The sequence below is a fragment of the Anolis sagrei genome, chromosome 2, assembly GCF_037176765.1.
Source record: "Anolis sagrei isolate rAnoSag1 chromosome 2, rAnoSag1.mat, whole genome shotgun sequence".
Classification (NCBI taxonomy): Eukaryota; Metazoa; Chordata; class Lepidosauria; order Squamata; family Dactyloidae; genus Anolis; species Anolis sagrei.
Window position 1 is genome coordinate 252,674,927 of NC_090022.1, and position 27,119 is coordinate 252,702,045.

The following is a 27,119-nucleotide window of genomic DNA, read 5'->3' on the forward strand; positions in this document are numbered from 1 at the left end:
TCAAAAACAAAACAAATAAAAATTCAAATCAGCCCATTTGATCTGAGACAGCTGGCTTGGAAATTCACCGACGTCAAATAATAAGTTCTTACAGTGAGTTATGACTGAACTTAGGTGAATGTTCCACCACCAAATAAAAAACATGTCTGTTTTTCCAAGCATTTTCAGTTCATTTTCCTATTACCTCTTTTTTTAATGAATGCTTCTATGGATTTTATTGTTTTCTCTTGTTTTCTCTTTTCATCTAACTACTATTTTATTGTGAAGTCCCTTGGGATTTTTTAAAATGGCAAACAGCATACAAATGTTTGCAAATCAGTCAATTAATAAACCACCTCCCTACCTCAGAAATGCTCTTGGTTATTTTCTTAACTGTGAAAATACATCAAGGAGGAAAGGTTAGAAATAGCAAGATGATAACTTTGCAACTATGGACAGGAAATTGGGAAGTCAAGAGGAGACCTAATGATAGATGTGCTGAGAAATCTCTTCCTTTTATTATCATTTAGATTGCATTTCCATTTGCAGTCTCAAGATGTCTTTTCCTTAAAGCACACTGGTTTGTGCTTCCTTTAACTTTAAATCTCATTAATCATAAAATGTATACAGAATGTCTTTGGTGTCAGAAGCTTTTAGCTCCTGTTTCTGTCTCTCAGTATTAGGAGGCAGTGGCAGTACGTTTTCTACACTTTACTATTATCCTGGAATTTGGAAAGCAAGGAATAATCTCATTTGACTCAGGGCCTGTCCAGACAGGACCTTTATTGCAGTATCTACCGCAATAAAGAAGAGGTTGTCCAGACAATGTTCTGGACAGTCCCAAATTAATTCACTACAAACCAGGAAAACCCTGAATTGCAGTGAATAGTGGGTTTATTTCGTACCTTCTTGGAAGGCGTGGGATAAACCCACTATTTCTGGTTCTGGGCTGCAGAATACTGCAGTCCAGACAGTATTCCCAGTTTACCAGGCTAAATAAGCCCAGTAAATTCTGAAAATACCCACCCCCCTCCCCTGTGTATATATGCTGTATATATAAATTTTACATTTTAAAAAACAATGGTAAAGTTGGGCCACAATAAAATGACATAAAATAAAATGATTACAGCTTATTAGAACATTGCATGCTTCCAAAGTAGGAAACTATCTGGAAAAGACAGTAGTAGTATATGAAAAGCCATTTTATGGGACTATAGTGAAATTAATGTTATTTTGGCAAAAATTATTTAATGAGGTAATATTTTTCTATTATCTTTAGTATGTCTACCAATTTTTACTCCAGACAGCAATCTATACAAGACTAGAGGTCAAATACAGAACAATAGCTGGGATTTGATTTTGCTTGCTTAATAACAACATAATTTATATTGTGTCATTAAGATATCCACCAAATCAGAATAGATATATGAGTTTAAATCAAATTGGGGGCCAGCATGAAATGATGGACTTTGACTTTGGAGACAAAGGTACGGATCCCTGTTCAGCCATGGAAACCCTTTGGGTGAACTTGGCCAAGTCACATTCAGCGTTGGAAGAAGGTAATGACAAACCTCTTCTGAACAAATCTTTTCAAGAAAACCCTGTGATAGGCTTGCCTTGGGGTCACCATAAGCTGGAAACATCTTGAAGGCAGATATCAACAACATCTAGAGTAGACTCACTGAATCACTGATAATTACATAAATGCTGATTTATCATTCAGAAAGTAATTCAGTAGGTCTACCCTAGAAATCAGAAGATGTTTACTTCTTGGGAGGAGAGCAATAACCAATTTTGATAACATAGTTAAGCGTAGAGACATCACACTGGCAACGAAGTTTCGCATAGTTAAAGCAATTGTCTTCCCCATAGTAACCTATGGATGTGAGAACTGGACCATAAGGAATGCTGAATGAGGGAAGGTAGACACTTTTGAACTGTGGTGTTGGAGGAAAATTCTGGGAGTGCCTTGTATCACTGGAAGATCAAACCAGTCCATACTTCAGGAAATAAAGCCCAACTGCTCATTAGAGGGAAGGATATTAAAGGCAAAGATGAAGTACTTTGGCCACATAATGAGAAGACAGGAAATCTTGGAGAAGATAATGATGCTGGGGAAAAGGAAAAAGGAAGAGGGGCCGACCAAGGGCAAGATGGATGGGTGCTATCCTTGAAGTAACTGACTTGAAGGAGCTAGGGGTGGCGATGGCCGACAAGGAGCTCTGGTGTGGGGTGGTCCATGAGGTCATGAAGAGTCGGAAGCGACTGAATAAATAAACAACAACACCCTAGTTTGACTAGAAATTGGCTTTAAACCATGGAAATTAACTCTTTAGTAATAGAGCGAGGCTAGAGAATGTCTTCTATGAACAGATATATGTTCCAGTATGTGCTAATAAATATAGATTCGTGATCTGAATAGAGTATTGATATTTTACGACTGCTGAATACAATACAGGGTTAGTCAAAATGCATAGGCCAATAAGCCATTCAATTGAATGGCTTATTGGCCTATGCATTTTGACTAACCCTGTACATTAATAATCGTGCATGTGTGAAGATTAGAATCTGTGCAATTATTCACAATGTTTTAAATATAACTTATGGATTGATTTTTTTAAAAAATGAACAGTTGTACTGTTGTAAATATGAAACATAGGATTTTATCATATTACTACTAATCACTGAAGTTGTTTTTCTCTGTCCATCCTCAACACATCCACTCACACTTTTTCACTTGGTAATCTATGCACAGGTGTGTCCACACTGCACAGTTATGGCACTTCAGTATCACTACTACTGCCATAGCTCTATCCTATGGATTCCTAGGGTTTGTAGTTTGGTTAAGAGGTTTTGAATTGTCTACAACACATCTTGACGTACAACACTAGAACTTTCTAGCAGAGAATTCCTCATACTATAAATCCCATAAGATGGAAACATGGCAGTCAGTATGATTTCAAATTGTTATCATTGCCTTGCCTAAATCTCCTATCGGTCTTCTATAGGACTGACTATAATAGCAAAGAGAGACTTCTAAGTCCTTTTTTAACAAAGAAGCAAACCTCCAAGAGATTTAATAGGGTTTCCAGTATAGACAGCCATTATTTATTTCTGTACTGGCAAGAGCTTAATTTCATTACTCTGGCTTATTGTGATTTACAGAGATCTTTAATTCACTGGGCATGGAGAATCATCACCTACGTATATGAGCATATGGTTTTCATCTCCTTCATTGTAGCCTTAGGTAACTTCCTGAAACCACATCCTTGGCTATTAGGGGGGGATGCCATTGTCCCCGCCCCCAAGGTCTCTCTGCCTTCTGTTTCCATCCAGTGATATTTTGCATGCCCTTTCCTTTAATCTCGAAATTCCATACTTAAACTACTGCAAGGATTAAAATAAATAAGGTAGTTCAATTACAACACTCAAATTACATCTTCTTTGGTTTCATTCAAGCAAAATGATTTGGAAATGGCTTATATTATAGAACATTATCGGCCCGTTCTTGGTTTGAAGCCCTCTTTCAGACAGCTCAAATGTACTGAAATCTATGTGTGTTTTACTTAAATGTGAAGCCAACACATAAAATGATGCAAAATATCTAGAGCAAGAATTGGAAGCATAGGCAGACATACACCAAAGAAGAAGGGATCAGGTTACTCTGTCAGAAAGCGAAGAACAGCACTAGAAACTAAGATTTTGTAGGGTGAGGGCAAAGCAGTTAAAGTGGTACAAGTTCAGCATCCGCTATCCAAAATTCTTGGTACCAGAAGTGTTTAAGATTTTAGATGTTTTTTCTCCCCAGATTTTGGAAAACTTGCATATGAATGAAATATCTTGTGATGGACCAAAGTCTAAACGTAACAATCATGTACATTTCAAATGCATGTAGATGGACAGTAATTTTATACACAATATTTTAATAATTTTGTGCATGACACAAAGTTTGCATATTCCCAATATACAGAAGGCAAGGGTGTCACTATCTCTGCCACCCATATGGACAATGTTGGATTTTGGAAGTTTTTGTAATCCTACATAAAAAATACTCAGCCTGCATCAAAGTTGTGTGATGTAAAAAGGCCTCTGGTTATGACCTTTATGGCTTGGGTTCACCGTCTGAAAGCCTGAGCCTCAGAAAAGGGCTTTCTGTCAGTCCCCACACTGTCCCAGCACATCTGGTGAGGGCAAGTTAGGGCAGTGAACTCTCTCATACAGAAGACTTAGTCAGCTCCGTCTCTGCTCTTCTTTTGGCAGCCAAAGTCATTTTTGTTTAGACTGGATTCTGGTAACTAACTGTTTGTTGCAGAAAGGTATTTTAATGCCAGGGGATAAAGGAACTCTGCATTTGTTATCATACCTAAGTTTAAAAAATTTTTAAACTGATCTCAATTAATGTCAGGTTTAGTAGGAGAGACTTTTAATTTAAAACAAAAACCTGTTGTCATCAGTGGCTGGTGTTCTGTCAATCAGTTAATGTGGGTTTGGGGAGCTGAGTCAAAGATAATGCATATTTTTGTATTTATCATTTGGTGTGTAATGTAAGCTCATAGCTGTATTTTGTTATAATTTCTTCAGTGAACCATTTGAGTTTCATGTTTGGAGACAGTTGGGATGTAAATACAGGCTTTTTGACAACTCACTTTTCATCAGTCTGCTCTTTCGGACAGTGACTAGTAAAAGTAGGGTGGTACTGGGTAATGTCAGGCTCAGACAAAGTACATGTTCCATCTATACTTTCTTTTACATCCTCTACATTATTCACAGGCTGTCTGAAATCCTTTGGAGGACCACAAGTGGTCCTCAAACTGTATATTGTGCAGGTCTGCCATAGATACACCCTAAGTGTGCTATCTTTTCCTCAGTTGATTCAGTGTCATGTTGTGTTCAGCATTGTATGTGCAGTTAAACATGAATGAATCCTTTTCAACCATTCCTACATTTTGACAGTGTTCTGGTCCCTGGGACACTTTAAGAGCTGGGATGCTGGGGCACCTTAAGAGTGCTGAAAAAGTGGGGCAAGAGATTATCAATACTACTACTACTACTACTACTACTTCTACTACGAATAATAATAATAATAATAATAATAATAATAATAAACCTTTATTTGTACCCCGCTACCATCTCCCACAGGACTCAGTGCGGCTTACAAGAGGCCGAGCCCAAAATACATCGTAAACAAAAAACACAACGACGACGATACAATGCAACAATAAATAACTCATAACAAAGCAGAACAATAACAAAACACGGCACATTTAAAAACCTTGGCAGGGCCAAATGTAATGATTAAAATTCCTAAAAATGCTGGGTATGTCCAGGTGAGGTAAAATGGATATTTTGGGATTAAGAAGGTGTGCAGACAATTCTAGCTCTCAATCAGAGTTGCTACTGCCTAATAGGATTTCTTGAATGGTGTTCCCTAATTAGTGGCACATGGACTCTGAGGTCAAGTTGTAGCACAAGTTAACTCTTGAGAAACTATTGGAGAACATAGGATCAGAACAGAGGCTCAGTGCAATCAGCCATCTGCAAAAATTTGAACTGCTGGTTTTCTATCACCCTTACAAAATATGTGCAGTCTTTCAATATGACTTGGTATGGTATACTCCAGGAGCCCCTGGTGGTGAAATGGGTTAAACCACTGAGCTGCTGAACTTGTTGACCGAAAGTTCGCAGGTTCAAATCCGGGGAGCGGCGTGAGCTCCCACTTTTAGTCTCTGCTTCTGCCAACCTAGCAGTTCGAAAACATGCAAATGTGAGTAGATCAATAGGTACCACTTCTGCAGGAAGGTAATGGCACGCTCCATGTAGTCATGCCGGCCATGTGACCTTGGAGATGTCTACGGACAACGCCAGCTCTTCAGTTTAGAAATGGAGATGAGCAAACCAAACTCCTGAAGGACCAAAACTCAATTGCACTACGTTGGAAAGAACACTACCAAAGCCTCCTGAACCGCAGCTCCAATGTGGCCGAAGAGGTCCTCTCACAAATCCCACAACAACAAACCAGGGATGAGCTTGCAGCACTGCCCAGTTTGGAAGAAGTCAGCAATGCCATCAGCCAGCAGAAGAATAACAAAGCCAGTGGACCAGATGGGATCCCTGCTGAAATCTTTAAAGAGGGAGGACCTGAGCTGACACACCAACTCCACCAGCTCATAGAAAAAGTGTGGGTGACCGAGAAAATCCCAGCAGATTTCAAGGACGCCACCATCATCACCCTCTTCAAAAAAGGGGAAAGAACAGACTGCGGAAACTATCGAGGTATCTCCCTTCTAACCTCCGCTGGGAAAATCCTCGCAAGAATCTTTGCAAACCGCCTTCTGCCCCTCTCAGAAGACACCCTCCCAGAATCCCAGAATGGCTTCCGCCCCTCCAGAGGAACCGTGGACATGATCTTCACTGCACGACAGCTCCAAGAAAAATGCAGGGAACAAAACCAACCTCTGTACATGGCATTCATCGACCTTGCAAAGGCATTCGACACAGTGAATCGCAGCGCTCTCTAGACCATCCTCCACAAAATCGGGTGCCCAAGCAAATTTGTGAACATCCTGCGGCTCCTCCATGATGACATGATGGCAACAGTCTTGGACAGCAGTGGCTCCCAAAGTGACCCATTTAAAGTGGAATCGGGTGTCAAACAGGGATGTGTTATTGCCCCAACTCTATTCTCCATCTTCATTGCTATGATACTTCACCTTGTTGATGGGAAGCTTCCCACCGGAGTGGAAATAATCTATCGGACAGATGGCAAGCTATTCAACCTCAGCAGACTGAAAGCCAAAACCAAGGTTACAACAACATCTGTTATAGAACTCCAGTATGCTGATGACAACGTTGTCTGTGCGCATTCAAAAGAAGATCTACAAGCCACTCTAAACACCTTCGCAGAAGCATACGAGAAGCTCGGCCTGTCACTGAACATTGAGAAAACCAAGGTGCTTTTCCAGCAGGCACCAGTCAACCCCTCTCCAATGCCAGTGATACAGCTTAATGGTGTAACATTAGAAAATGTTGATCATTTCCGCTACCTTGGCAGCCACCTCTCCACCAAAGTCAACATCGACGCCGAAATACAACACCGCCTGAGCTCTGCAAGTGCAGCATTTTCCAGAACGAAGCAGAGAGTGTTTGAGGACCGGGACATCCGTAGGGAGACCAAGGTGCTTGTCTATAAAGCTATTGTCCTCCCAACCCTGCTCTATGCCTGTGAGACGTGGACTGTCTACAGACGTCACATGCAACTCCTGGAACAATTCCATCAGCACTGCCTCCGGAAAATCCTGCAAATCTCCTGGGAAGACAAGCGGACAAACGTCAGCGTGCTGGAAGAAGCAAAGACCACCAGCATTGAAGCGATGGTCCTCCAACATCAACTCCGCTGGGCCGGCCACGTTGTCCGGATGCCTGACCACCGTCTCCCAAAGCAGTTGCTCTACTCCGAACTTAAGAACAGAAAACGGAACGTTCGTGGACAGGAAAAGAGATTTAAAGATGGGCTCAAAGCCAACCTTAAAAACTCTGGCATAGACACTGAGAACTGGGAAGCCCTGGCCCTTGAGCGCTCCAGCTGGAGGACAGCTGTGACCAGCAGTGCTGCAGAATTTGAGGAGGCACGAGTGGAGGGTGAAAGAGTGAAATGTGCCAGGAGGAAGGCGCGTCAAGCCAACCCCGACCGGGACCGCCTTCCACCTGGAAACCAATGCCCTCACTGCGGAAGAAGATGCAGAGCAAGAATAGGGCTCCACAGCCACATACGGACCCACAAGGAAATCCATAATGGAAGACCATCTTACTCGTCCAACGAGGGATCGCCTAAGTAAGTAAGTAAGTAAGGAGATGAGCACCAACCCCCAGAGTCGGATATGACTGGACTTAATGTCAGGAGAAAACCTTTACCTTTGGTATACTCCAGAGTTTGAAAACATTATGAATACCTTGTGTGCATGTGCCTTCAAGTCGCCTGTCAACTTTTGATGACATGGATTTCATAGAGGTTTCTTAGGCAAGGAATCCTCAGAAATTATTTTCCCACTTTCTTTCTCTGAAATATAACCTACAGCAACTAAAATTCATTGGCGGCCTCCCATCCAAATAGTAACCACAACTAACCTTGCCTAGCCCTCCAAGATCAGACAAGATCTGGTACCTTTAGAGTATTTATGTGGTATGACTAACATACTGCTTTGGGAATTCTGGGAGTCAGACTGTAATCCATTTTTAAAAGGCTTTCCTAAGCTCTGTTATATCTCTGCTTTGTGCCTGGAATAAAACGCTTTGTACTGAGAACAACTATTATTCATGAAGTTCGGGACTTGGAAGTATAATGAGAGAAAAATGAGAAAAAAGTAGCTTAGGATGCACGAAGAATTCTCCACTCTGGCCTCATGAGACGGCATGAAAATCTAGGCAACTACAAAGAAACCCCTCAGTCTATCCATTTATCTTCCATACGACTGCAAATGGTATTTATCAGAATGGATAGTATTTAACAGCAATGCACAGAGGATTAGATCCAGATTTAGTCATAAGGCAAGACTCACGAAAATCCATAAGACCTGAAGTAGTTAAGTGAATTAAAATCCTATTGGTCTCAATGTGCGTAAGTCTGTGTACAAGCCAATGGGCTTGATCCAACTGTGCCCACAAGAGCAATAGATTTCTTTGGTTAAAGGAAAAATCCCCTTCCCCAGAGACTGCCGGGCCCTCCTCCATTTGCTCCAGATGGGAGGCCCTTTTGTGTGAGCAGAAGACAGCTCAAGAGGTGTTGGATTTCCATGAAAATTTCAAACAATATTCAAAAGTAATGCTGAATTCAGTGGCAGATATGGCCAGGGTGTGTGTGTTTGTCAACTGGAGCCAAAAGTCTGTAGACTAGCATGCACAAGAATTCTGGGAGGTTTTCAGGGAAGTTACAAGAAAATGCATTTGCTATGCATCTGTTCCCTTATGCGCTCATCAGTTCTGCTTAGAATGTAGTTGATTTAGGTACAGCTTTGCCTTGATTTAGGCCGTCTTTTGCATTCCACACTAGTACCATTGGCTCAAGGCTGGAAAGGCACTGACTGGAGGCTTTTCCGTGATAAGCATGTCAGCTGCTTTTCTCAGAAAACTTCAAAAAATATTTCTTACAAAATGCCTTAGAAGTTTCATACTCTTCAACATTTTCAGTAAAGGACAACAAGATATATGCAGCCAAGCCACATCAGAGTATGGTCAAGATGGCAAGAGGAAGAATAAACAAGCTAGGAAAAGCTGCAGCAGTTTGCTTTTGCCTGGACATACTAAAGATAAAGGTTTCCCCTGACATTAAGTCTAGTGGTGTCCAGCTCTGGGGGCTGGTGCTCACCTCCATTTCTAAGCTGAAGAGCTGGCATTGTCCATAGACCTCTCCAAGGTCATGTGGTCAGGATGACTGCACGGAGTGCCGTTACCTTCCTGCAGAAGCAGTACCTATTGATATACTCATATTTGCATGTTTTCGAACTGCTGGGTTGGCAAAAGCTGGGCCTAACAGCACGAGCTTGAAGGAGCTAGGGGAGGTGACGGCCGACAGGGAGCTCTGGCATGGGCTGGTCCATGAGGTCACGAAGAGTCGGAAACAACTGAATGAATGAATGAACAACAACAATGAAACAGCAGGAGCTCACTCCACTCCCACCAACCTTTCAGTCCACAAGTTCAGCAGCTCAGCAATTTAACCTACTGTGCCACCATGGGAAAAGCTGCAGGAGTTGACTTTTGCCTGTACATATTAGGAAGGACAAAATACTGCCTCCTTCCACCTACCTGAGTTAATTGACCACTTTTGTGCTATTAATCCAGGATCCATCTACACTGACCATTTAATGCAATTCAAACTCTGGCAGTCAGGCAACAAAAATCCCTAAAACTGTGCAAAAGAAAACCCTTCATGTGCATCAGTGCTTTGTGGTTTGTGTAATCAGGATTTCCTGTGCACTCTCTTCAATACTGGTTTGAAATTGCATTTAATAGTCAATATAGAGGTGGCCTCAGTTCATTTTAATGGTGGTATGCAGAAGACAAAGAAAATGATGGGAGGAGAAGGAAAATGGGTCATGTTCAAAGTAATTGAAAAAGTGAGATTCCATAGAATTAATTGGGATTTTCTCTGCCAAGTCAGGACAGTTGAAATATATGTAAACTACAGCACAAGGAAGCCCCCGGTGATGCAGTGGGTTGAACCACTGAAGTATTGAACTTTCTGACTGAAAGGTCGTCAGTTAAAATCTGGGGAGCGCGGTGAGCTTCTGCTGTTAGCCCAAGCTTCTGTCAAACTAGCAGTTCAAAAACATGCAAATGTGAGTAGATCAATAGGTACCGCTCCAGCGGGAAGGTAACAGCACTCCATGTAGTCATGCTGACCACATGACCTTGGAGGTGTCTACAGACAACACTGGCTCTTCAGCTTAGAAATGGAGATGAGCACCACCCCCTAGAATCAGACACAACTGGACTTAATGTCATAGGGAAAGCTTTACCTTTACCTACAACACAAGATACCATGAAAACCAATACATGCTTGTGTGTCCTAGATTGTGGACATGATACATTTTTCCCCAGAACAAAAGAGGCATATTACACAAACAGCTATTTTTAAACAATATTATTTCGGCATGGCCACCTACTGTTTCCTCCTCCTCCCATCCCCATTCCAATTTCTCTCTTTTCCGTTGCCTGGAACTATTTTAAAGCAGAGAACATTTTTTCTCAGAAAAGAAAAGGAAAAATAAGCATTCCTGATCAGAACGTTGATGGCTACAGTCTTTGTTTACCCAAAGTGTGTGTATTTAAGAAAGTAATATCTACTCCCAAAATAGTATCTGGACCTCCCCTCTCTTCCCATTCACTTCTGTGGCCTTCTGTACTCCATTTCTCCTTCCAAGAATTTCATGTCTTGGTTTTCCCCTCCATTTCTCCCCAATGGCCCATGTCATCCATCTCTCTTATGGATTATTTTATCTAAAGACGTGCCAATACAGTTCAACAGGGAAGCTGTGGATATGAAAAGAACAGCCTGGCCATTCTATGTCATCTTGGAGCAGTGGTATCCCCAAGTGCCCTAGAGGCATATTGCATTCCATTTTGTGAGAATTTACATCCTACCTTCCTTCCTTCCCTTTTTAACCCATTGTGGTCTCTTTCAACTTTCATGAGCCCCAGTCCTGAGGGAAAGTTGGTAAATCAATACAGCAAAGTGGTAAGTGTATTTATATTAAACTAGCCCGTGTACCCAGTGTTGCCCAGGTTTGCATTTGTTATTATATTTATTAGTAAAAAATAATTTTGATTTATGTTTGTAAGGGTAGTTCTGTCACCAGGCTGTCTAAGTTGTCAATCATGTTGCTCGCAATAATTGTACTGAGTTTGCTTTTGAAGTGATTTGTCCTATGGGTTTTTTTTACAGGTATTCCACAATCACCTGACTTGATTAAATAAACAAACATTTTTTCCACAATGAAACACAAAGCAGTAGTTTCTCTGTCCCTCAGGTACTGTCCACACTCTGGAGATATAGATTTTTGTGGCAACCCTCTAGTGCAGGCATAGGCCAACTTCAGGTATTTTGGACTTCGACTCCTACAATTCCTAACAGCCTTAGGTTCTTCCTTTCCCTCCTCAGCTGCTTAAGCTGAAGTTTGCCCATGCCTGCTCTAGTCACTCCACTGCTTCTTGCTTTTATTTCTGGAAGCTTTGACTTCTTTCAGCCCCAGATGTGGCTGGCTGCAATTCTATGGTCATCTTCCACCAGAGAACCTAGAGGTTCCTATAGAGAACATATTAATCAAATCTGTGAATAATCAAATTGACAGAACTCAAACTCACAAATCTGGAGGACTGATTGTACTTTCATTATTGGAAAAGGTTTCCCAAAATTTATTTTATAAAGACTTCTTAAAGTGTAACCTCAATTATTTTAGTTGAAGTAAAGGTTTTCCCTGACATTAAGTCCAGTCGTGTCCGGCTCTGGGGGTTGGTGCTCCTTTCCATTTCTAAGTCGAAGAACCGCCTTTGTCCGTAGACACCTCCAAGATCATGTGGCCAGCATGACTGCATGGCGTGTCGTTACCCTTACCTTTCAGTAAGAAAGTTCAGCAGCTCAGCGATTTATCCCACTGTTGATCTACTCACATTTGAATGTTTTCAAACGGCTAGTTTGGCAGAAGCTGGGGCTGACAGAGGGAGCTCACGCCACTCCCCGGATCTGAACCTGCAATCTTTCAGTAAGAAAGTTCAGCAGCTCAGCGATTTATCCCACTGCACCACCATGGGCTCCTTAGTTGAAGTAGCAACTAAATTAGTTCTACCTCTGTAAAATAATGTTTTTCTCCAAAATGAGGCCATGGGTCTTTTCTCTCCTTTAATGGTTTCTTGTGTACAATAAGGGAGTGAATCACCCAGCCCAAGATCATTAACTAAAGAAGGATGTAGGTCCTTTGTATTCACATTCAAATACTTTATAGTTCTTTTCACTTTGACTTCAAAACCTTTTCACACACTACTGTTGAGCAGTTCTTGCAGGAACCTTTGCCCTAAGAGAAATGCTTTAGTTTTTTCACTAAACTGTTCAGGGATCAATTCATTTGAGTATTACTCTCATGTTTATGTGTTGGCTGAGTAGGTGGGTTACTTTTAAAATCTTCCAGGAGAAAGTGAGGTGTCAAATACTTAAATTATAACTCTACATTTGCTTAAGCATATATGTCTCCAGTTACTTTCAGAATGTGAAATAATTATTCTTGATGTGTAAATCTCTTGGTTTGCAAATGTTTGCCATTTGCTTTTAAACTTGTGCAGACTCTTTGATCTGTGACTTTACTTGTCTTTCTTAAAATAAATACTTCCCTTTAGCCTTTATTTTAAAAAGGGATTTAGTCTTCAGAAAGATGGTTTAAATCCAACTTATTTGGGTTGGTTTCTATTATAATGTTTCTTATTGAAAACATGCAAGCCTGAATTTTTTTTCTTGGCATTTCAGAAAGTAAGTATGACCAGTAAGAGAAAGTTGAAAACTAATAAAAGAAGTCCCCTTGTAGGGAGAAGGGAGGGATAGAAATGTATGGGAGAAGGAGAAGGAGAAGGAGAAGGAGAAGGAGAAGGAGAAGGAGAAGGAGAAGGAGAAGGAGAAGGAGAAGAAGAAGAAGAAGAAGAAGAAGAAGAAGAAGAAGAGGAAGAAGAAGAAGAAGAAGAAGAAGAAGAGGAAGAAGAAGAAGAAGAAGAAGAAGAAGAAGAAGAAGAACAACAACAACAACAACAACAACAACAACAACAACAACAACAACAACATTGGCTGATGCAGGGAACTAAAGGAAGTCATGAATCGGGGTTGGACTAGGGCTAGGTTGAATGGGGATCCTTCCCCATGATTTAAGGGTACACCAAAATGCTGCATAGTGCATACATACTTAGATATGCATTCTACTTTTAAACATTAAATTTATCTTACTGGCATAATGATCTAGAATTAGTGTGTACTCAACTGGTACTATGTGCTAATACAGTTCGAAGTCCATCATGTAAAAGAATGATATACGAGTGTCCACCGAAATTAATGTGATGTAATGTGGCAAATCTATAACTGCAACTACGATATTTACCATAAGAAGATATTGTGTGTGTGTGTAAAGAGGGTGGGTCAAAAATATTTGCTTCTTGTTTCATAAAAACATTATGAACATTATACAAATCATAGCCTGAACTATCCTCTACACAAAACGACCATTCAACATAGTCACCATCAATTTGTACATGATTAAATTCGGAAAGGTGTCTACTGGGTTTGTTTCAAAATAGAATTAGTAAACATGATGTAGAAATTTGCCAATATAGCTTTGTAGCTGCAAGAATTCCAATAGCAAAGTCTTGGGAGGAGGAAAAAGTATTCATTAAGGATTAGAGTAGAAAATTAGTCAAGTATATCCAAATGGCCAAGCTCTCCAATGGCTTAAGGGAGGGAAAACAATGAAGTCTTTGTTAGAAAATGGAGACTTGCCTTTGGGTATTTTTTTTTTAAAAAAAAGACAAAAATAGATTTTGAAATAACCGCACAAGGAATTTAATAATGTAATGATAAGGATAGAGTTTTGTTAAATACTAGTTCCATGTGGTGTAGTGTCAGAAGTCATGGGTAGTGATTCACGGGTGGAAAGAGGGACATGGTGGGACTGGGGAAATAATAACTGTATCTTGAATTTTGAAGATCGAATGGTTTTTTTTTCTTTCCTTCATATAACACAATAAAAAATTGTACCTAAACAAGGGCAAAGTATATGTAGAGATGGTTGGATAGAAACAAAATTTATGCATTATACAAATTAGCATATATTAAATTTAGTTCACACATTATATTTTGTCTGTTCTGCCCTGTCAAAGGAATGAAAGAAATGGTAGTATGGAGAAAATAATGAACTACTCAAAAAGGAGGTGAAAATAATGAAGTACTCACTTTCACCACCATATATCCAGTCAAATTTGTTTTAAATTTAAAACCCCAAATTCTATAAGCTAGCATCTCTCATGAACTTGGTGCTTTCTAGATGTATTGGACTACAAATTGGTGCATTCTCAGTATCTTACTACATACACTCTAGATGTATTGGAGTATAACACATCTGGAGGACACCTAGTTGGAGAACCATTGCTGTAGTTTTTCTTCTGACAATGATGTTTAAACTCCTTAGCTGGTATGACTGCTCTTTTCGGACACTTCCACAGCTAGTCTTTTCTGCAGAGGGTGAATTAGTGTTTATTGAGAAGCTGAAATCATATAAAAGTAGGCAGTTTCCTCTCGAATTAAAACAAAACTACACTTTACACATGTAATATCAAAATGGAGGAAATCCAAGAGCTATATGGGAGGATTCATTCCTAAGTAATGATGGTGCATCGAAGTAATGAGATACATTTAGGGGGGATTACTTTTCTTAAAATGTCTGTCTGATACCAGGAGAGAAAATGAACATTTGCTTCTATTTCAGTGCTGCCTGAGCAGGGCAGAAGCAAGAAGAGATGCAGCCAAAGTAGCTCTGATCAATTCTCTTTTCAATGAGTTGCCTTGTCGTAAGATCACAAAGGAATTTATTATGGAGAGTGTTCAGGAAGCGGTTTCTTCAACAAGTGTAAGTAACCTATTTAGATGTGTCTGTTGTCATCAACTGTTTCTGTGGTGGTACTAGAGGCAGGAAGGAAATGATTTGTGTCAGGATCTATATAACAGTGTCCCCATTGATAAGATTCAGCTACATTGATTAATGTATCCCATTTGACCTCAGACCCTTTGCATGTGGAACCTTCTAGGCTGATGCCGAGGTCAAAAGTAACTACTGCAAGGGTGGGAAACTGCCCTCTAGATATTTTTGGATTACATATCCAAAAGTGGCAGATACTGGCTATGTCAGGTGTCAAATGAAGCAACTTAAAGTTTTAGTCAAAACTTTAGTTAAAATTAGCCAAGATGCAGAATTTATTTTCAAATAGGGTTGCGCACTTTGATATATCCTCCAAAGCCCACACAACGCTCTCCCCCCAAAAGCAAATACATCACCCTACTACTGTGGAAGCCACCAGGTATCCATGCCAGTGTGTTGGCTACACACACCCCACCTTGGAATTAACCAATTTTCCATACTTTTTTTTTAGATTAGCTGCATAAAGTTATAACCATTAGGTGATCATTGTAATAAACAATCCAAATGCATTTCTTAGACAAATGTTTTTAAATGCCTACCACAAAATATGCCAAAAAAGTCCCTCTCCAAAAATGGAAATGAGAAGCAGATCCAAGACAAGGACCACAATTCATGCTGAGCCATTTGATTATGTACCTCCTAGTATCTCTCTCCTAGCCCAAAACCCAACTTCAATCATTACTTATTGGATAATAGCCCCTGTGAACAACAGAGATCCGTTACCCTATTGATCAGGAAGCAGTTGACTGACATTTCCACCCCTTCCTTCAAGTGATCTTCCTTGACACACTATGAAGGAGAATCACAGTTGCAATTCCACCTCACATTGGAGATCACTCATGGTAGGATTTGGCAACATCACCCCACTGCTTCCTAATTTACAATGGAGCAGACTCCTGTTGATTGCATTGGATGGTCCCCAATAGGTGAGAATTGTCTTTCATGTCTTTATATATTCCCTAAACTAGTAAATGTATAGGGATCATAAAAGCAAACCAATCATGAATGTGGTCAAGGAATTAAGAAAGGGGGCATGCAGGACACAATTGTATTAGAAGTAAGAATCTAGTCATACTCTGGAAAGCAAGGGTAGGAAATATTTGGCTTGAGAGATATTTTGGACTACAACTCTCATAATCTCTTACCATTCGGGATGCTGACAGGAGTTTCAGGGGAGAAAAATCCAACATATTTGAAGAGTCATAGGTACAAAGCTCACCAGAAAATGGGGGTCAAGCAGCATGCCAGGGCATTTCTCTATTGCCCCTGTGCCTGCCTTTTCTGTTTTCCGAGTACGAAAGTAAAGATATCTCATTGTATAGAGCTTGCCCATGCTTCTCAAATTTCTCACCAATCAACAGGGCATTGGTCCCATAACACAAAAGACATATAATTCATCTTTTTTGTAACAAACTTCAGAGCATGAGTTAAGAATAATGTCATTAAGATAAATGCTCAGAAAAACTCAGTTCCATCCTTCAGGGAAAACAGACATTCTTGAAATGAAGTACAAAATATAGGAAAACCAGTAATGGCCCCAGGGCTAACCCAGAGCAGTAAAGAATCCCCTGCCTTCAATTTGCTTTCCTGTATCTTAATTGCAGCCCTTTATTTTATTTTATTTTTTCAGCATTGTTGCCTCTAGCAAGGAGCTTTTGTCACTCAATATACAAAAACCAAATCAGGCTGTAATTGGGGTTAGCTGTAAGTTTGTGGGGGAGTAATATTGTAACTTGTCAACAGCAACTGTATTCCATTGTGAAAATAGCTGGACTTGATATATGGATAAATTCCTTTGTGAACTATGTATATATTGCTTGAACAAGTAACACATATGTACAGTTACTACTTATTTATTTATATCCCTAAACATGTAAATGCAAGCTAGGGAACTGGAATATACTTTCCCTTTTGCTCATCCTTCACATTATGAATTTAGTAAAAGCTACATGCTTTGGGAATAGCCTGTAAAAGTCACAACTAGTGTGCTGGGCTCAATACTTTTATATTAAAATCTCGTAAGAGATTCCCAAAAATGTTCTGTTAATTTTGGCCTAAAACTTATTGGATAGATTGGATTTGACTGCACGTGGACTTAACATTAAATGATGAACTGGGTGGTTCTACTCTAGTTGGTCTCAACCAACAGGATTCAAGCCAATGGCAGCCTAGGTTTCCATTTTTTGCTTCTCCTCTGTCCCTTTCTCCTTGAAGAAGTTTGTCTGCTACCCAATAAAGCCCTTCCCCCTCCCCCTCCCCTTCCCTCAGGCAGTGGAAGGACCGCAGATCGTGTCTTTTTGCATTCCTCCCTAACAGGGTCTCTGCCTTCAGGAAGAAGTTATTCTGGCTTCAAGACAAATAGATTTAATATTGCAAATCTACTTTTTACATTATCTTTACATTCTTTGGGAATTTTCTTCAGGTTGTTTTTGGCAATATGGTTGATTTAATGCTTTTATTTAGTTTTATATTAATTTTTGAGTTTATCAATTCATAATCTGTGCCACAATTTGCTCCTGGTCCTGTTTTTATATGGACTAAAGTTTATTCATCTTCTGCTTCCAATTATGTAATCTGACTTCTATATATACAGGTATACAGTCACTTCTTTGGTTGTCTGAAGAATGTGCTTGCAATGAACAAACTTTTCTTGACCTGAGGCCAAATTCTCCAGTTTTCCTAGGATACATTTACCTCTGAGCATGTCAATAGCTGCATGTCTTTTTGACTTGGATCCAGTTGTGTCATTTACCACAATGCTACACATTAGGGCTGAGCGGTTTCGTTCGTTAATTTCGTAATTCGTTATTAATTCGTTATTTTTTTTGATAACGAAGCGATATTGAACCATTCAGGAGCAACTAAAAAACGAAACGAATGTTTCCAATTCGTTTCGTAATTGTTTCGAAATCGTTTCGAAATTGTTTCGAAATCGTTTCGTTATTATTTCCGCATGTCTGGTGCAAGTTTTAGGGTTGCTGTTTGTTTTATCAGTGAAAAAAAAAATAATTATCACACCAACAGTCAACAACAGAGGGAGAGGTTTTTTTTTAGCGCATTGCACGATCGTGCCCGCCATTAACGAATCAATTCGTAATTGTTTCGTAATTTCCGAAATTTCGTAAATTTCGAACTTTTTTAAGGAAAATTTCAGAATTCTTTTAAAAATCGAAACGCAAAAACCCCCTAAAAATGAATCGAGTTGAGAAACAAAATTTTTCCATGGTTGCCCAGCCCTACTACACATCATTGTCCTCTGCTATACTACAGTAGCTCACTGTGTACCTTACAATCTGGGAGACTCATTTTCTCGCACTGTCTCTTCTTTCACTTTGGACTAGCTCATCATAGGGTTTCCAGAGTGAAAAACATTCAAAAGGGGTTTACCAGGCCTATTTATGTGCAATATAAACAAATGTTACCTATGGTGCCACTGCTTTATCTCTGAGAGATCCTCTGCCAGTGTTGCTCCCAGTATTGTAGGTCCCAAAAGCTGTTTGGCTCTTCAATAAAAGCCTGTTTGACATGAGAGATCCTATCAATACTACCAGTACTATTGTGATGAAACATGCTATAATTGTACCATACATTTTCCACTGTTAGCCCACAAAATTTCAGAATATTATACTCATTCATTAAATTTTAGGGAATTTTTGATTTTTTTAACAAACAATCTTTTTAAAAAAACTACAAGATCTATCTACTTGAATTTCATATACAGCAATGCACAAGATAACTAGGGCGTCAATCCCCGGAAGTTTCAGAACAATTCACATATCTACTGATTTTGGGGGATTTTTAAAAGTTTTGACAAAAACATTTATCTCCCAAAAAGCCATAACAGCAATCCCCTTGAATGTCTAACAGTGTGTCTATATGGCACACAATTACCACAGAACTTCAACATATAATTTTATTTATTATTATTATTAGAATGACTCTAAATGGCTGGCTGCTGCAGCCCTCATTGGGCTTTCTGATGCTGAGCACTGCATTCTGGGAAATGTAGTTTAGGGCAGGGACTTTTGAATTCTCTGCCACAGGGGGCCTTGCCTTCCCAAACTGCATTTCCCAGGATGCTGTGCTCTCAGTCTCCTGCCCAGCCCAACTAGCTGCCCTTCCTTATGGTGACTGGTAAGCAGCCTTGTCTAGCAATTCCTCTTTGGCTTTACCAAAGTTGCTTAATGCTTATACTGAAAATTAAACTGATTTTGGGAGGGTTTCAAATGTTACCGTGTCTTAATAAACATTATTAATATTTTGATTCTTAAATTTTTCTCCCTCCCTTTTTTGCATGTTTCTTAATAGCAATTTGTTTGCACAAATCTAACGAATTTTTACACAACTAACAATACTTTCGCACAGCCTAATATCTATATATAATTGATCTTCAGTTTACAAAGCTCAGTTCTGTGTATAGCCATGTAACCTCTGGGCACATGTTATAGAGTTTCTTGGCTGAAGGCTAGCCACCAGTGAATTACACTCCACCAAATCCACAATAAAGTGAGTTCTTGCTGTGATTTCCCCACTATCACAAGCTATAAGCATGTCCAAGTGGATCAGAAGCTTGAATGTCATTACTGTACATGTGTCTTGGAGTCTAATGTTGTTAAGATTCAGTAGTTTGCATTTACTGGTGGGAGAAAACAAAATTCCGATTCAGTACAAGGATGTTGCTAGTCCAAGGAATAAGTCAGCAAAATGTGTAATCTTTTCTCTTTATGAAATGCTGGCTAAGCAAGAGATGTATGCTCCAGTCCTTAGAAGGCTTAATGAAATTCTCCAATCCCTGCAGAAGGAACTGCAGATAAGAGGAGAAAAGGAGATTTGAAGGTTCTGGTGAGGGCTAATGTGAAATTCTTCCTCTTTCATTGAAAGTCTTGGTTATGAGATTCTTGGGGGAAGTGGAAAGGAGCTCTTAAAGTTAGGTACATAAGAACAGAGAGAAAGGCCCGGTGTATATATCTGGTCTGTGGATGAAAGGAAGCCTTTCTTTTCAATCTTCTTTATGAGACTTGTGCCCTTTTGTGGGACAACACCATATGTAAGTTTTGGGGAAATGAGCCATGATTTATTTAGAAGCGCTTTTGGAAAAGAAGGTTCATTTGATACAATTCATCATTTTTTATGGAAATTTTCTAAGGCAAAAGCTTAAAATTGCAGGGTTCTGGGATAATGTCCTCAGGGATATTTAAAACCCAGCATAAATATTTCAACAGCAGTGTGTTAATGTTTCTACATTTCAAATGCTATAAATTAGCTGACAGTTCTGTGAAAGGAACTGTCTTGTGCGTATATTGTTCGTTTCAGTTCAGCATAGTTTCTCTAGAGCATTGGGAAGTATAAAAGGGATTGTCAGGGTTTCATTCACAGATTGTCCTCCGAAATGTAAAAAAGCAACAGTGTTGTTGTGTGTGAAATGAAGCTAAGAAAAATATTCCTTCTGTCTCAAGTGCTGATATATTGATCCACTGAAGTAGAATATGCAATATTAAATAGACCAGGAACATAAGACAGAGGTCCTAAAATGTGTGACATGCCTCCCAAAGGATGAGCAAGATCTCAGTTTTTTCTTGACCCTTGACCCATCCCTCATCTTGGTGTGGAGTTGGACATATAAATAGCATCATAAAAGTCATTTAATATTCAATTTCATCCTCAAAGAAGGAGGAAGGGGGAACACATGCACATATGGACAAATTGAGAGTCAGAGACCTATACTGTGAGAAAGGATCTAAAAACAAGAAGATAATACATGAAGAAACCCTCATGACCCTGCAGCAACTAGTCTGGTCTTGTTTTGCCATAAGATAGAATTTTAATGTATTCATTGCAGTTCACTAATTTTGGGCTTCTGAAGTGTGAGAGAATTGGCCGTCTACAAAGATGTTGCCCAGGGGACGCCCAGATATGTTGCAATCCTGTGGGGAAACTTTTCTCATACCACATTACCACAGGATGTCTATGCCATACACACTGGAGAAATTATACTGTTTACCCGGTATTGTACCACCTGATATCCATCGGGAAGTAGTAGCCAATAAAGAAAGGACCAAGGCAGTGACATCTCCAGTCCACCTCCTGTTTGGATGTCAGCCAGCATGCCTGCACCTTAAATCAAGAAATAGTTTTCTAAGATCTATATAGATATTCTCAGGAATGCCTCAGCTAATGAGAGTCCAAAAGTGGCAGGCTAAAACCCGGAACTTGAAGCCATGGCTGATACTGAATGAAAGACTCCCCCCCTGGCCACACAGAAGACTGCATGACTTGGAAGGCGCTAAACAGAATGTGCTTTGGCACCACGAGATGCAGAGCCAACCTTAAGAAATGGGGCCACAAAGTGGAGTCCATGACATGTGAGTGTGGAGAAGAGCAAACCACAGACCACCTATTCCAATGCAGTCTGAGTTCTGCCACGTGCACAATGGAGGACATTCTTACATCAACACCAGAGGCACTCCAAGTGGCCAGCTACTGGTCAAACGACATTTAGTATAATGCCAAGTTTTGTAAACTTTGTGTTTTTAAAATACATTACAATTGTACCCTCGGTTCACTTCTGATATAAATAAATAACTAATTTTGGGCACTTTAGTAAAAAAAAGCGAGGGGGATATCAACTTGCAGTTTGCATTTTAAGGATACCAGGCACAGTCTCTCATTTAATGGAAACTCTTGTTAAAATTTGATGCTCTCCAGCATGAATGGAAGCCAGACCTACCGCATCTTGTTTGTATCACACTTGTTACCTGTTCATTACATAATTGCTAAAAGATGTTTTGGCACGAGTACAAAAAGATAACTTTTTCATAAACCGCACATTTAGGAAGTTGGCCTCAGAAGTATCCAAAGTATAAAACTAATTGCAATTCTAATTATGCCTAAATACTATATCTATTTCAATAGCCAAACAAAAAGAGAGGGGAAACTTTTCTGGGTAGCTGCGTTCCACTTCCCAAGCTGCACTGGGAATTTTGGGTATCAAATCATTTTGTCACCACTTCTACACAATAAATGATGTAATCTGAGAATAGGAAATAGTGGATATTTTAAAAACATAAAATATGCTTGTATAATTCAGAAACTTTCTCATTCTGTTAAAGGGTACTTTAAATGATGCTGATGACCCAAGTACAAGTATCGGAGCCTATCATTACATGCTGGAATCAAACTTGGGGAAAACCATGCTGGAATTTCAGGTACTGCTATGCATGTGATTTGTTTGGTTTATGTTCATATCTGGTAGTATTTTGAAGTTTTCCAATGGAATCCCATGCATGGTTATGTCTCATTGTGTTCTGTGTAGCTTTCATGCTAGTAAAAGTGTTGCTTTAAAACTGTGGTATTATTTATTTTGATTTTTTTTAGTGTGCCATCATTTCTTTGACCGCAAATATTTATAATGTACAAATTGGGTAAGACAGAAAGCAGCATCTGAAATGAAAAATGAATTTTCAAAGGTAACCGAAGAAGGCATGTGGTCACAAATACACACATACGTATACTTTTTTCCACAATATTTTAAAGATTGGGGTTTGACATTTCCCCTTTGGACACTGTTTCCCAGATTAGATTCCAGTTGGAGAAAAGATACCTTTTATTCATCGCTACAGTGATTTTAATGTGGACTGGAAAAACAATGTGGTTCAGTCTGATACTTTTTGATGTTCCAAAACAACTGATCCAAGTCATATTTCAAAATATGTCCAGGGAATACATGTTCTTTATAAATAAAGTTATACTGTCTTTGCGTTTAATTGCTGTTTTTCCTATGTCTGATGAAAGGCAGACCACAAACATATGCCAGTTGTTAAAAGATTGGAATACCATAGATTGTATCTTCTGGGGATAGATAAAAAAAATGATCACAAGCTAGAACATGGGATCTATTTCCATTTCTTTAAGACATCATTTGGAAATGTTTTTTAAAAATGGACCACCACTCCTGGAATCCCACAGCAAGGATAGCCAGAGCATTTTTGGAGCTGTAATCCAAGACTTAAAATCATATTTATGTGTTGATTTACCATTCAGCAATCAATTCGATAGATCTTTTCTAGTTTGGATTACGATTCTAGAGACCAGGGTTTGAATCTGCATTCAGCCATAGAAATCCACTTGGTCAAATCATACTCTCTCGACCTCAGAGGAAAGCACAGGCAACCCCACTCTGAATAAATTGTGCCACAGAAACCCCATGATTATTTCTGTTGTGTGCGTTCAACACACAACAACAAGGCAACCCTACAGTGAACCTATAACAGAGTCTTCTATAGCTAAGAGAATGTGGTTTTCCCAGGGGTGCCCAGTGGGCTGTTATGTCTGAGGAGGGATTTGGACTCTTCGGAGTCATAGTCCAATACTCAAATCTCTATACCTCACTTGATTACCAAAAGTCAGGAATGATTTGAATGCATACACAACAAACTTTAGTTTGCACTATCAATTTTATTCAGGAGTCAAATTCCAAAATACTTGGAGGGCCACAGATTGTGCAGGCCTTCTCTAATTGTCACCCAAATCAAAATAAGGTTCAACAGCCAATTTAGTTCCTTTCATGTTCTGCATTTGGAAGATGAGAGGAACACAAACAACCATGTCCTAAAGAGGCAAAATATCTTGGTCTGAATCTGCAGCACTAAAGAAGAGGTTGGATTTTAGCATTCATTTCAAAATGACAAGTATTGCCATTTTTAATTAAAGGTATAGTATGGTATTCAGTATTGTGGTTACTTATTCATAAACTAGAGTTAAGGATCCATAACTGCTTTGTAGTCACTAATCCTATGTAGCTACAATTACAACCCATCTGAAGAGGTAGGAGCCACATTGGGCAAAAGAGGTCTATAGTGATCTGGGAGCAGGTAGGATGACATTCCCATCATCCTACCACCAGCAAGGAAGGCAGATACTCAGAAGCACATTGCAAGTCCTTGTCACAATCTTGTTGGTATGGGGGACCATCCTCTCCCTTGTACCCCAATTGCCAGCAAGATATTGCTTTACCTAATCCAGCAGCTGGTTCTTAAGGTGGAATGGAAAGGGAGGGGATCAGCCTAGAGAAGATATTAGGTATGTTTTCTTAACTGAGTGGCCGATCTAGGATTCTTATGATAGTCAATGAAAAACATAATCAATGTTCCAGAATTTCAAAACTGATAGAACTAACAGCTATGCGTTACTCTTGTGCAAATGAAAGAACATCCTTGGATTTTATGCCATTGCTCTCACATGAGAGGTAATAGTACACTTTTGGAACCAATGCCCATTTCCCACTCCAAAACCTTACTTATCTTATTATCAAAGTGAGAATTTGCTTTAAAGCAGTTTATTTTGCCATTATTTTCATTGTTGTTCTTTAGGAACTGATGATAGTCTTTCAACTACTGCATTGGAATGGAAGCCTCAAAGCCTTACGTGAAACTAAGTGCTCTCGACAAGTAAGTTTTTAGAATAAAAGTGTAACATTTGGGATATTCTGCAACAGTTATTACCAATCTTTACTTGCAATGCTTTGCAGAGGTATCCCACTACTTTTTCATATTTTGTTATGTTACAGCATGGAAAAGCAATGTAAACTATGCAAAGTTAACTGCTGCAACTTTGTTTAATATACCTTGAGACCCCATATCCACAGGGGTTACATTTCCAATTGGACTGCTATTACCTGAAATCATGGATACAGGCAAATGTTATTAAATTATCTTTCTTCTGCTCCCAGAGAAGAAATTTGCTAGATCCTCTAGGGTGACTCTATGGTCCAGGGAATGTATACCATAGAATAGCCTGGAGAACCTAGTAAATTTCTGGAGAGATGATTTTGTTAAAGGTTTTTTTGGAAGAAAACAAGATGTTATGGGTAAAGCATGTATTACCCAATAATTATATTTTTGGGAGAGCAGTTTTTTAAAAAATTATAAGAGTTTTCTAATCCTTGGAGTAATTGCAGAAGTTACACAGCACTCCACTCCAGGCCATCTGTGGCCATTGGCCATGGAAATTCTACCCCGACGTAAATTAACTGCTCTTTACTTTAGTTTATGTTTCTGCTGTGGATCTCATGGTCCAATATACTGCCCATATCTGTTCTGAAAAGTCAACATTAGAAGGTTAAAATTCCAGACTTGATACATTATTTGTCAATGTGTTAGATTTTAGAAGACAGTGACATATTGCCTGTTTGGAAGCCGTTCCGAGTCCCTCCTCGGAGGTCGAGAAGGACGGGGTATAAATGCCTGAAATAAATAAATAAATAAATAAATAAATAAATAAATAAATATTTGTTACTAATTCTTAATGTTGGGGTGGGTGGGTAACAGGAGGTGATTTCCTATTATTCTCAATACAGTTTGGATGAAAGGATGCGAAGTCACATGGCTCTGGACTGGCTTATGAAGGAACAAGACACTCCAGGCATTATTTCACAAGAGCTCCAAGTGGCACTTCGAGAACTGGAAGAAACCAGGAAAGCTGGACAAGAGCTGCGGTTCTACAAAGAAAAAAAAGAAATCCTAAGTTTAGCACTCAGTCAGCTGTACAGTGATCATAGTGCTGTTTCCTCAAATGATGATCACATGAGTCTAGCTCTGAGTGGCTACCGTTAGGGCAAGGTGGCTTGACCAGGCTGCAATGGGCTAATTCAGGATTATTAAAATCAAGGAGAAGCAACTGTTGGCCTTCAACAAATTGTGTAATGTGCAGAGTCTCAAGATGGGATTGTTGAGCAGCAGGGACATCATATGCAAGTTCACAGCAAGGGTGGAGAGGTTCCTTCTACATTACATGGAAAATACTCCAAAGCTGCCATTACACAATGTGAAAATCTGTATGACCAGGAAAATTTTAGGGGTTTTTTTTTTAAAAAAATTATAGTTTAGGATTCTGACTTCTTTAAGAACAAATACAAGCATTGATTAGCAAAGGCAATTGTTATTGTATAATCAAAATAAAGTTGACTGAATTGTCTATAGTAAATGAGTCCCTTCGTTTCAGGGAAGAAAAGTAGAAATTCCTTGAAATTAGCAAAAGCTGTGCGTATTTCTCTTCATTAAAGTAGAATCTCACTTATCCAACATAAACGGGCCAGCAGAACGTTGGATAAGCAAAAACGTTGGATAATACGGAGGGGTTAAGGAAAAGCCTATTATTTGTCAAATTACATTATGATTTTACAAATTAAGCATCAAAACATCATGTTTTACAACAAATTGACAGAAAAAGCAGTTCAATACTTGGTCATGTTATGTATTAATTACTGTATTTACGAAGTTAGCACCAAAACATCACAATGTATTGAAACAGCTGTGTATCCGGGCAGGAGGCAGACTGTGTTGGATAATACAGAAAGTTGGATGAGCAAAGCTTGGATAAGTGAGACTCAACTGTATTCAAATCAAGGTTTGGATATGTTTAGTGAAATCATTGAAACCTTACTTATCACATTTGCAAGATAACCAAGATGATATTCTTCCTGGGGAAAAAGCTAGTTATAGTACATGCCTAATGGTAGCAAAACCTGCATACATGTTTTTCTTGTTTACATGAAGATGAATGAAGCTCAGTTACAGGCCCAGTTTCACCAGTTATTTGTAAAAAGCCATGGCTCCTTTGCTTGCATTCCTTTGAAGAGAGGCTTATGGAGACTTTCTTTGGCCACATAAGCAACTTCATCCCAGGCATTGCTGCTCTCGCATACATTAAAAGTTGGGTTGACTGGATCCAGGATAAATGGCCTGATGAAGAGAAAGAGAGGATCAAGTACTAAGATGCAGACACCTGTTCTGCAGTGCCGGATTTATCATTGTGGTTGGTATGCTTAAGCACATGGCCCCGTTGGCTGGGGGGGGGGGGGGGGCATCTTCCTGCCTACATATATATAATGATGGATTTTGCTTGTGTGGTGCAATTCTAAAT

At 39.4% G+C, this 27,119-nt stretch overlaps 1 protein-coding gene across 1 annotated transcript in view; it reads left to right on the top strand.

Annotated features, from left to right (window-relative positions):
* LIX1 (limb and CNS expressed 1) overlaps positions 1 to 26,180 on the top strand; it is a 51,712-nt gene extending 25,532 nt beyond the window's left edge. The window contains exons 3-6 of the mRNA XM_060761823.2: positions 14,991 to 15,131; positions 22,310 to 22,405; positions 24,569 to 24,646; positions 25,526 to 26,180. Of these exons, the coding sequence (XP_060617806.2) occupies positions 14,991 to 15,131; positions 22,310 to 22,405; positions 24,569 to 24,646; positions 25,526 to 25,810 (600 nt within the window). The 3' untranslated portion in view covers positions 25,811 to 26,180. The remainder of the gene's footprint in view (positions 1 to 14,990; positions 15,132 to 22,309; positions 22,406 to 24,568; positions 24,647 to 25,525) is intronic.
* The last annotated feature ends 939 nt before the right edge of the window (positions 26,181 to 27,119 follow it).